General features: G+C 34.0%; 1 protein-coding gene across 1 annotated transcript in view; it reads left to right on the forward strand.

Annotated features, from left to right (window-relative positions):
- LOC111051762 (glutathione hydrolase 1 proenzyme-like) overlaps positions 1-12,009 on the forward strand; it is a 153,220-nt gene that overhangs the window by 125,334 nt on the left and 15,877 nt on the right. Inside the window, exon 7 of the mRNA XM_039426108.1 lies at positions 1,286-1,479. Coding sequence (XP_039282042.1) covers positions 1,286-1,479 — 194 coding nt within the window. The remainder of the gene's footprint in view (positions 1-1,285; positions 1,480-12,009) is intronic.

Here is a 12,009-nt window from a genome sequence, read left to right on the forward strand (position 1 = left end):
ACAGTAAAGCACTATTCTATTTTTTAAAACGGCAGTGACAAGATCGACACGTCCACACTGGTGCCTTCGACCACGGAATAAGCATACAGTGTTTCTTTCCTCTGTGCTTCGACTCAACTGTCTTTGATCCGGACCGACCTGATTCGGGCTGCGTTCGACTCTACTCGACAGCGCTCAACAATGTCTAGCGACACGTCCAGACTTGTTCGACATTGTCGATCGACATAGTGTGGACGCGGCTTTATAAAGTGAAAATAAAAGACATTAGGCTATCTATCTATCTATCTATCTATCTTAATCAACATACACATTGACAAATTTACAATCGCATAACTGGTGTGGCGGCAAAAATATACTTATAGTGCAGTAGTTGAATCTGGATAAATAAATAAATCGATTTTATTGCCAGCCAAGGAAGCACAAGACAACTTCAAGAAATCTTCAACATTAAACATGAAATAGTTATCAAAAGTTTCGTCTATTTTTCCTCTTTCAATAACACTTTGAAGATATTTTAAACTACTGGATGAGTAGATAAATACTGTAGTTATTTTGCTACATACATTAAGATTACATTTGTAAGAGACAATTAATTTTAAGCTTCAGTCATCACAACCTCCTAAAGTAATTGATTAATAAAGCAGTTTTCTGGCTCCCCGAAATTCAAATTTTGTCACTTGAGTTAACAGGTTTTTTTTAATGGACTGAGAAATAGATCGACTATTATTTTTTCTTATCAATGTTTGTTTACATAACGAACTGCTTGTTAAAAATCACTTTTGAACAACTAAATTACGACATAGCAGTCAGGTACCTGACTGCCTGACTGCTATGTAGCAAAGTTAGTCTACTAAAGTTGGCTATGTCGTAATTTCGTTGTTTAAAAGTGATTATTATTTTTTTTTAACAGGAGACTATCAATAAAATAGTACAGTATTGTTTCTAGGTAAATAATATTGATATCCTTGTGAGAGTTTTTTAAAGTATTTTGAGTATTTCAATATAGTTTTTAAGTATAGATGTGATCTAACAAAAAATAAATCACAGCCTCCTAAAAACCTATTACTGTAACTACAGTAATTGTATAACCAGGTCATATATAGTTAAGCTGGGTTTACACCAAAGCTATAAACAAAATGTTGATAACTTAATCCTTATATAGATTCTATTATATTCAACATAACTTATACATATGATGAACATAATATGTGTTTGTCAAGTTCCGTTCACTTTTGACACTTGACGGGTTACTGAAATAGTTGATTAAATAAATCTTTTTCAACAGAAAGTTAGCAGCATGTTTGAGGACGATGCATTGAGAAAAGTGCGTGAGGAAATAAAAGCGGATGACGCGTCTCATGAACAAGACATCCCTTACTGGGGCGCAGAGAATGATTTAAAGGAGGATTTTGGTGGAGCTAGTGTAGTCGTCTATGCGAATGGAGACGCCGTTTCTGTTACTAGCTCACTCAATTCCCTGTGAGTCAAGTCTGTTGGAATACAATATGCTAAATCAACATGCATAGTGCTACACACTCAATAATTAATCTATTATAATATTATTAAAACACAATGCATTATCAATAATATTGTAAGAATCTTTATTAGATACGAGCAGGTGTAACCTGTGCTCGCAAGGGTTTGTGAAACACAAAAATTGATTGAATCTAGTTTCATAATTTTAAGCTGAAAAATAAAATTACCATCCAATCATGTTTTTATTACAGATGATGCCCATATTACAGTAACTATATAACCACAGAATGACCATTGAATGTCACGTGGTACAAATCTGCCATTAAGATTCCAAACAAACTTTATAGTCCTATTTGAATATTTCATAAAATCTATATCCAATTGAGCCACAAAAATATTTTGAAATTAGATTATTAGAAGATCAATCCAATGAATTAGATGTGTAAATACAATAATATTGAAATCTATCTTTCAACATATATATATATATATATCTATATATTATAAATCATTGGTTGCCAAAAAGTGGTCGGCTAGGAGCCTGAGCGAAGAAAAATTGACGTTTTAAGCTTTTATAGTATTATGGTATTTAAATGAACTTTATTGGTCTATATTTAAGAAATCAGTTTTCACTTCAAAAATGTTATACCAAACTCATCGGAAGTTCAAAATATGTTTCTAACTTTCCAATCGACAAAAGAAGTGATAAGTTCCAAATTTCCAATGCAATAAGATAGGATTATAAAGTTTTTTTGGAATCTTAATGGCGGATTTGTACCACGTGACAGTCAATGGCCATACTGTGGTTATATAGTTACTGTAGACTGAACGTCCGGGGTGGATTACAGCATTTAATTTGGATTTTCGTTTAATAATAACTAGTAGTTCTGTGAACAGTAGACCTCGCACTCAGTGAGTTACAATGACCTGTTGTTATGTTTTCTCGAAAATTAATAAAAATAATTTATCAATTTAAAATGTCTAGGAAAAATCCTCAATAAACATAGAGCTTTCTGTCCTATCGTACCATGACATGTCGTCCCGGAATGTAAGTGTGAGCGCTGTTATCAGGTCTGGCTGTAACTGTCTACAATGTTGATGTAAAGATACAATATTTTCAAGATGTTTGATGTTTTTGAACGGGTAGTATTTCAGTCCTGTCTACTAACGTTGATGAGAAAGATACATTTTTGTCATACATACTCAATTGCAGCTGTTTTCCATGCATTAAATCAAGCCGGTAAACAGCTGTTTGCAGAACAAGAAAACATGTGATTTTCATTACAGCATACTATACTCTAAAGAGATCATTATGTTCTCTTTACAGTCGAGTATTTTAGGACTCTACTGAGTCCTAATAACATCTGAGTAATTAATATATCAACTCAAATAATCAAAGAACTCATTCAAGGAGTTTCAAGTTATAAGAACTCATCTGAAATCTTATAATTTAGGCCTTTATATTTCATTTTATTTGAGCTCAAAGGGATAGTCCACTAGACAGCTGATTTATGATGAATTTCGTTCGTTCGTGTCAGGTGATTATACTTGTATTATATGCCTAAATTAGAATAGTAATCCACTGTTATAGCAGCTTCGTCATTAAAATTAAAGAGGTCTTGTCGATTGCATGCTGGTGCAAGACGGCACTTTAGGAGGTGGTCATCTGACTGGATGTCTCCACAGTCACAATAAGGATCATCAATCTGCCTCCAAGTAGTGCGGTTTTCTTTAGTGCAAGCACACTCTGCTCTAAGGCGGTTCAGAGTTTTCCATTTACTGTACGGTAGCTCTGCTCCTGCTGGCAGTTGCTCCCTCAGCACTGAGTCAGTGGCATCTGCACCCTCATGCCAGAGTCGAATTCTTTCTTGTGGTGCTGAGGAGCCCAGCTCCTGTGTCTCTGTTAGAAAGCTGCGACGGGACTTCAAACGGTGAATTGCAGGGGTATGGCCAGAAATTGGATGCCTTTCATCATTAGCTTGGCGAGTTCGCTCGGCCCTACCTGCTATCTCTCTCCGGATTGATGGAGGGGCTATCCCACTCAGTTGGTAGAGGTAGTGAGTTTTAGTTGGTTTTAGGCAGCCAGTCACAATCCGGCAGCTTTCGTTGAGAGCCACGTCTACCTTCTTAGCATGGGCTGAGCGACCCCACACAGGACAAGCATATTCACCAGTGGAGAAACACAGGGCTAAGGCTGTTGTTCGCAGGGTGTGAGCATCAGCACCCCAGGCAGACCCAACCAGCTTGCGTAAGAGTGCATTTCTGGAGTTTATGATGAATAATTCTATAGTCTGATTTTTACTCTTATATTGGCGTATGAAGGAGGCTCCTTTTTCCTTTTATATTATCCTTGAAATGCAAAATTTCCAAAAACCTTGTATATTTGTTGACGCACAATTTAAAAAAGAACATACCTGAAAAATTTCATGAGGATAGATTACCGCATTTTGCCATTAATGTTGTAACATATTTAATTTGGATTGATAAATAAAAATCCTTAGTTGAAATATTTATAGGTCTAAGTGAAGTAATTGGCTAATATCGCCAAAGTGATAACGTAAACATTAGATAATATCAGACATCCTGGCTAAACTGTATAACAGCCTAAAAGGAATGGAAATAAATTTTGCTACTATATAATATTATATAAAATATTGAAAACTGAGGTTAGGCATAAAATATTTACTGATCTGCGACCTAACGATCGACCGAGCCATACAACGTAGAATCTGACCAAACACCTTGGCAGAAATTTATTGTGGCAAAACAGTATGCAATTTGAGGAACTAAGAGTCTCACGTGGCTAATTATTGTAATGTATGAGACAACTAATAATCTATAAAAAATTACTTAGCATGTAAAGAGCATATTTAAAAACCCAACAAAAATAATTAAATGTATTAAGGAAGTAGGAGGTTACTGGGCGCATGAATACTGTAATAATTTGCATGCACCAATCAAATAGTGGCAATTGATAGGTGGCAATAGTGAGCCTGTTCAAAAATATTTGTATATATTTCTACAAATAATAAGAATTTATAAAAAATTGTTGTATAGTCTATGTTTTGGATATGGCCTGAAGGCAGAGAAATTATTAAATATATAACATAAGTAATAATTTGATATTTTAGTACGGTCTATTTGAGCCTTGAATGGCGGAGGAATAGAATATTCAAATTTTATGCAAATTTAGAAATCCGAAATGAGAATTGTAAAATTGAGAAACGAGAACCACAATCGCCTGCCAACTACCACCATGAGAGGTCACCAAAAATTATAGAGCGCAATACCTTACTGTACCTTGTAATAATTTAAAGTTAAATTGAATTACTAAATTTCTTATAAGACTTTGTGATGCTCTTATAAAGCAAAAGTCATTTTAAATAATTTTGTAACCCCTTGGAAGAGACGACTCCGGCTACAATAATCCAGGACCACCAGGAGTCTGATTGACATCAGCAGCTCATAAGAAAATTCCGACAGTGAGTGAGTGAAAAATATTGAAATAGTGATAGGGCGCCCTCAGTGCTTCGAAATAGAATAAGAATCAAAGCTAGCTTGTCAAAAGGGTTTCTTATAAATTAAGAATTTGGTAAAATTACTTGCGCAAGTGAATGTAGTATAAAAGGTATTTTATTAGAAAGTAACGAATCAATTCATATATTGGAAGATCTATCAATCAAAGAAGTATAAAATCTAGGCTGTTAAAACAATATTCATATGATCATTAATTTCTGCAATATAATTTGCCATAGTTTATTGTAGCTCCGATTCACTAGATGAATTACTCTATTTATTCCTTCAGGTGCCGAATCTCGCACCCTGAGATAAAAAATATATTTATTACAAAGAAATCTATTGGATACTATAGAATTTAATATATATATTTGGATTACTAGTTTGTCAATTTGTCATGCTGATTTCAAGAATTTAGTTTAAATAGAATTGTCCAAGTCGACAGGTATTAGCAAGCTGATATCGCAGCTACATGCAAATGAATGCATATGATCATGAAAATGAAAGCACATGGTGACGTTTCGTGCTATAAAATTTAAAGAATAGTATTGGCCTGTGATATTTTATTGTTTTCGATTATTGTTCTATCTTATATATTTTTTGTCACTCTATATATTTTTCGCTCTGATTTATTTTTTGCAATATTTGTTAATATATGTATCAAATTGTTTATGGTGTGCGATTTATTTTTATTCCTCAATACTATAGGAGAAGTACCATTTATATATTTTTTAATAAATTATCAGTATTATTTTTATAAGCTTCTGTATGAGCCCATTAATGTATGATGACAAGAACATGTCGTACTAAAGTGAGACTGTATCCTATAAAAAACCACGACCTGATTTTTATAATTATTAAAATATTTCATGCTCTACCGACTGATGCCAAGCAGGAGGCTAATCGTTATTCAACTATGAAAAATAACATGACAGAAGAACATGTCGTACCAACGTGGGACTGATGATAAGAGCTGAGCTCATTAAATAATTATTGAAATTAAGTCAAGACCTATATTGATGATAATAGCTAAATCTAGTCATATTGAAATTTGTCGTGGATGGATAATAGAATAATAGATATAGGAGTATTAAGGAAGCAGGCAGGTTATTTTTTGTATTACTTTTTGGGGAATCAATAGCTTTAAATAAGGAGAAATTATTTGTTTTAAAGAAATTTTTATATTGTGGGAAATATATTTTATAGAGAGAGCTATTATATTTTATGGGCCTAAACTGCCAAAATTTAGTCATAATTATTTTGTATATAAGCCGGTTGGAGAATAATAAACTACAGTCTGTAAGCTAGTCAGGAATCAATGAATAGTATTATTATATTATAAGAGCTTAAGTAATAAATAGGTTACCTGGCTTGTAATGTCCATAGGCCTATCTATCCTCATTTGTGTCCTTACTGAATATTTTGTTAACCAAAACTTTCACTTTTTTACAAACACTTGACACTTTATCCACTTTTAAAATATGAGTCTCTTTTCGTCCATGCAAAGTAAGGTAGCAGACACACTGCAGACAGCGGTAGTAGCGATGATCGACGCTGAGGGGGGCGCAATGGAGTCCAACGCCCAGATATCTCCAATCACCGCCAAGAATCCTGGGAACAGTAACAAATCATTAAATGCTTGCCAAGAAACAATAAGGAGGGTTATAGTAGAGGGGATGATCAAGTCATTTTCTAATAGTTTAGAAAAAACAATGACCACAGTAATGAAGGACTTAAAGGCGGAAATGAAGGAAATGTGGGAATCATTGAAGGATACATTGGTAAGAACGGGTAAGGGAACTGCGGACAGCATACCAGCTTCTACCGCTGAAAACCAGGAAATAATTACAACCGAATTAGCAGCAAAAATAGATACTGATGTTACTTGTGAGTTAAACGAAAGAATAGATAGCCTACCAGCACAAAACACCGCGCAATTTCATGGAATAGCAATAAATATTAAAGCAGATTGTCAAAAAGATATTCAAGAGCAAGTAGTAACTAAAACACAGGACATAAACTCTACAGTGGATAGGAACAATAGTCAACTTATTTCCATGAATAAACAACAGAATAGTACACAAATAGCTCACCTAAATTCTGATATAAATCAAAACAAAGTACAACTTAATTCATTGGAGACAGCTGTTGGAGAACAGCAATTATTTTTATCTGAATTAAATGCTGAAGTAGTAGAAAATGAAACGGAAGCTACTAGTCACTGGAAACAGGCCCAAGAGCAGTTAGTACAACTCGAGAGTCAATTACATCAATTTCCGTACGAGAATGTAGAGCCTATCCCCATAGCAACGTTTGATTTACTGCACAGTTTCAATGGATTAGGCCGTTTTGATAATACAGACCGCTATCTTCAACCTAAAGAATTTATAGACCAAATAAAACTAGTACAATCCTTAACACCCACCTCTTGGAATTTTTGGTGTCTTTGATTATCCAGTTTGTTAAGCGGTGAACCTCTGATGTTTTTCCAGATCCATAATCACGAATTCAGGACGTTGGACGAATTCAGTGCAGCTTTCCTGGAACAATATTGGAGTAAAAATAGACAAATGGATACACTAGCCAATATCATTGCTAGTGAATATAATTCTAGGACAGACGACACATGCATCAATTTTGTTAATACCCTTAATCTGAAAAATGCTCAATTAGATGAGCCAATGTGTGATTCTGTTTTAGCAAATATAATCATAAAAAAGCTACCTTTCCAAGTCAGAACAGCATTGGCTACACAGCCAATAACTAGTTGCAAACAGCTGATAGATTATTTATACAATATACAATCTATGATGGCAATATCAAATCACCGGTCAGATCAAATGTATGCACAGAAACAACCTAATTCAAAAATTAATCAGTACACCAGCCAAGCCTATGAATCAGTACCATATGATTGCTCACAACCTACTCCTCAATTTGAACGCCGCAATGATCATAAACACAATAATAATTGGAATGATAGAATTTTTCAAAATCGCCAAACAAACCATTATCCACAGCAAATCTATCAAAGAAATTATTATGATGGCCGTGATTGATTGAACTCAAATAATGGTTACACTCAGAATAATTATAATAGAAATTACAAACCGTCACCTCATCAAATAAGTACATAATATTATACATTAGCGCATGCAACAGGATTAAACCAAAAAAGAACACAGAAACCAACACCAGATAAACCACCACCAAAAGCCAGCCGCAAACATCAACCCATTTTAAGTATATTGTTTCCCACCAATGAACCCCCAGAGAACACAAACAGTCGCCAGGAGGAGTTTGCCACCGCACCCGCGCCTCAATAGACCCCACCGAGGCACACCAAGGACGGGAAGGATGACACCAGGGAGTACCGGGAGGACAACATGCAGGACCGGAGGAGCGCCCACCGCAAGGCCCCGGAGACGGAAGTGCCTGAGGACACCCGACCGACATCAGTACCGAGAGGATGGCATTCGGGACACAAGAAGCATGCACTGCAAGGCCCAGAGGCGGAAGAAGCGACGAAGGAGGAACCGCGCGAGCCGATGGAGGCCGCATGCATGCTTCAAGAGGCAACGGAGGACACCGGACCGAGACCAGGATGGAGGACAGGAAGATACTGATGGCATGCTTCCGTGGCACATTCGCTTCAAAGCAGAAGATCAGCAATGTGACCGGAAAAATGGGCCAAAGGAATGGATTAAAAATGGAACTGGTAACAAAGCAACTATGGATTCAGGCCGGGAAAATAATGGAGTGGACTACTTATGGAGATATATGAAGGATAAACAGTATTCAAGAAGAGTGAAAGAAGTAAGAAATAATGTAAATAAAAAGGAAGTAAATAGCTATTATATCATGAGAGGTTATACTATTAAGGAGATAATAAATGTTCTGATATATTGTATACTATTTGTTATGGCTGTGATATTAATAAAAGACTGTGTTGTAGATATGATGGAGAATATTGTATTCTTGTTATTTAAAGAATCTATTATTGATGAGTGGAAAGTTAATATTATAAAAATAGTTATTGTTGTGAGCCTACTAATTTATAAAAAACTGAAATCGAGAATATTAAATGAAAATGAAAGGAAGGATGAGTTAAGAGTGCAGGATGATTGGAAAAAGAACGGATTAAAAGGAATTATCATAAATGAAGTAAGGAATTGTTTAAAAGAATACACAAGATACAAGGGCTTTAAATTTATGATAAAAAAATTATCAATTAGGACAGCCTCATCTATCAACAACAAATGGATAGCAGATAACCTAACCGGCCTACAGTATAGCTACAAGCAGAAAGCCTAAAGATACGAAAAAACCACAACAATTCTACATGCAACATCACAGAATTTAAAATAAATATGATAAGAAAATCAAGAGAAAACGTCATTATCAGAAGAATTACTGACCTATCATGACAAATTCAATCTTGACCTAGGCCGCATGGCAACAATCCAACGTTTTAATTCCTTCCAACTGTTAGAGGCCTGAAACAATCAAAAGAACAATTTTTAAGTATGTAATTTAATAATCTACACCATATAAAATAAGACACAAACGGGGATAGTAAAATTAAAATTTGTTAATATTACCTTTAAAAGGAAAAAATGTAGCAGTTAGGTTAACTATGAGATTCGACAGCAAATTCTGAAGTAAGCGGTATGAAATGTAGAGCCAGTGACCAGCTGGGCAAAGCCACCTGAATCAAATATGTAATGTCTGTTAAACATATGATTATGGAAAAATATTGTACCCAAAAATGTTATTTATTGTATTTATCAATGTTAATATATTTATTTATATGTTTTATAATTTATTACCATTAGTTTATACCATGTTTGTTACTAAAAAACCTCAATTGAATGCTAGTTACCACAAAAGCCAAAAAACCATGTAGCAAAAGAAGGAATTGTACCTGATATATGGAAAATTATTTTTATTAAGACCTAGGAATTACAATAAAATATAAGCCCCAGAAAATTTGTACATCGAAGTTATTGTTTGAAAGAAATCTATTATAAGAGAGTCTCAAGTGTAATGTGTGGAGTTAGGTTGGCGGCCTTGTGAGCGGCAAATTTAAAAATACTGTGTTATAAGTGTTGAAATGAGGAATGTGTCTAAGATGTTATATTTATGATATTTTTGTGTTGATAAGGATAATTTATTATTGTATTTGATGGAGGTCTAAGGGGGGCGTGGCAGATAAGGTCTGCGAATTATTGTAAATCTTTGAGAGTATTTTTTGTAGACAAAGTATGGAATATGTCGATGTGTTGAAGGATGGATTTCCATTAAAAACATGTGATTCTCAAATATTTTGAATTCAAATCCAGGGGCATGTGTAACATATTTGATTTGGATTGATAAATAAAAATCCCTAGTTGAAATATTTATAGGTCTAAGTGAAGTAATTGGCTAATACCGCCAAAGTGATAACGTAAAGATTAGATAATATCAGACATCCTAGCTAAACTGTATAACAGCCTAAGAGGAATGGAAATAAATTTTGCTACTATATAATACTTTATAAAATATTGAAAATTGAAGTTAGGCATAAAATATTTACTGATCGGCGACCTAACGATCGACCGAGCCATACAACGTAGAATCTGACCAAACACCTTGGCAGAAATTTTATTGTGGCAAAACAGTATGCAATTTGAGGAACTAAAAGTCTCACGTGGCTAATTATTGTAATGTATGAAACAACTAATAATCTATAAAAAATTACTTAGCATGTAAAGAGCATATTAAAAAACCCAACAAAAATAATTTAAATGTATTAAGGAAGTAGGAGGTTACTGGGCGCATGAATACTGTAATAATTTGCATGCACCAATCAAATAGTGGCAATTGATAGGCGGCAATAGTGAGCTGGTTCAAAAATATTTGTATATATTTCTACAAATAATAAGAATTTATGAAAAAATGTTGTATAGTCTATGTTTTGGATATGGCCCAAAGGCAAAGAAATTATTAAATATATAACATAAGTAATAATTTGATATTTTAGTACGGTCTATTTGAGCCTTGAATGGTGGAGGAAAAGAATATTCAAATTTTATGCAAATTTAGAAATCCGAAATGAGAATTGTAGAATTGAGAAACGAGAACCACAATCGCATGCCAACTACCACCATGAGAGGTCACCAAAAATTATAGAGCATAATACCTTGTAATAATTTAAAGTTAAATTGAATTACTAAATTTCTTATAAGACTTTGTGATGCTCTTATAAAGCAAAAGTCATTTTAAATAATTTTGTAACCCCTTGGAAGAGACGACTCCAGCTACAATAATCCAGGACCACCAGGAGTTGGATCAACATCAGCAGCTCATAAGAAAATTCCGACAGTGAGTGAGTGAAAAATATTGAAATAGTGATAGGGCGCCCTCAGTGCTTTGAAATTAAATAAGAATCAAAGCTAGCTTGTCGAAAGGGTTTCTTATAAATTAAGAATTTGGTAAAAATACTTGCGCAAGTAAATGTAGTATAAAAGGTATTTTATTAGAAAGTAACAAATCAATTCATATATTGGAAGATCTATCAATCAAAGAAGTATAAAATCTAGGCTGTTAATACAATATTCATATGATCATTAATTTCTGCAATATAATTTGCAATAGTTTATTGTAGCTCTGATTCACTAGATGAATTGCTCTATTTATTCCTTCAGGTGCCAAATCTCGCACCCTGAGATAAAAAATATATTTATTTCAAAGAAATCTATTAGATACTATAGAATCTAATATATATATTTGGATTACTAGTTTGTCAATTTGTCATGCTGATTTCAAGAATTTAGTTTAAATAGAATTGTCCAAGTCGACAGGTATTAGCAAGCTGATATCGCAGCTACATGCAAATGAATGCATATGATCATAAAAATGAAAGCACATGGTAACGTTTCGTGCTATGAAATTTAAAGAATAGTATTGGCCTGTGATATTTTATTGTTTTCGATTATTGTTCTATCTTATATTATATATTTTTTGTCGCTCTATATA

The sequence above is a fragment of the Nilaparvata lugens genome, chromosome 4, assembly GCF_014356525.2.
Source record: "Nilaparvata lugens isolate BPH chromosome 4, ASM1435652v1, whole genome shotgun sequence".
In the NCBI taxonomy this organism is placed as follows: Eukaryota; Metazoa; Arthropoda; class Insecta; order Hemiptera; family Delphacidae; genus Nilaparvata; species Nilaparvata lugens.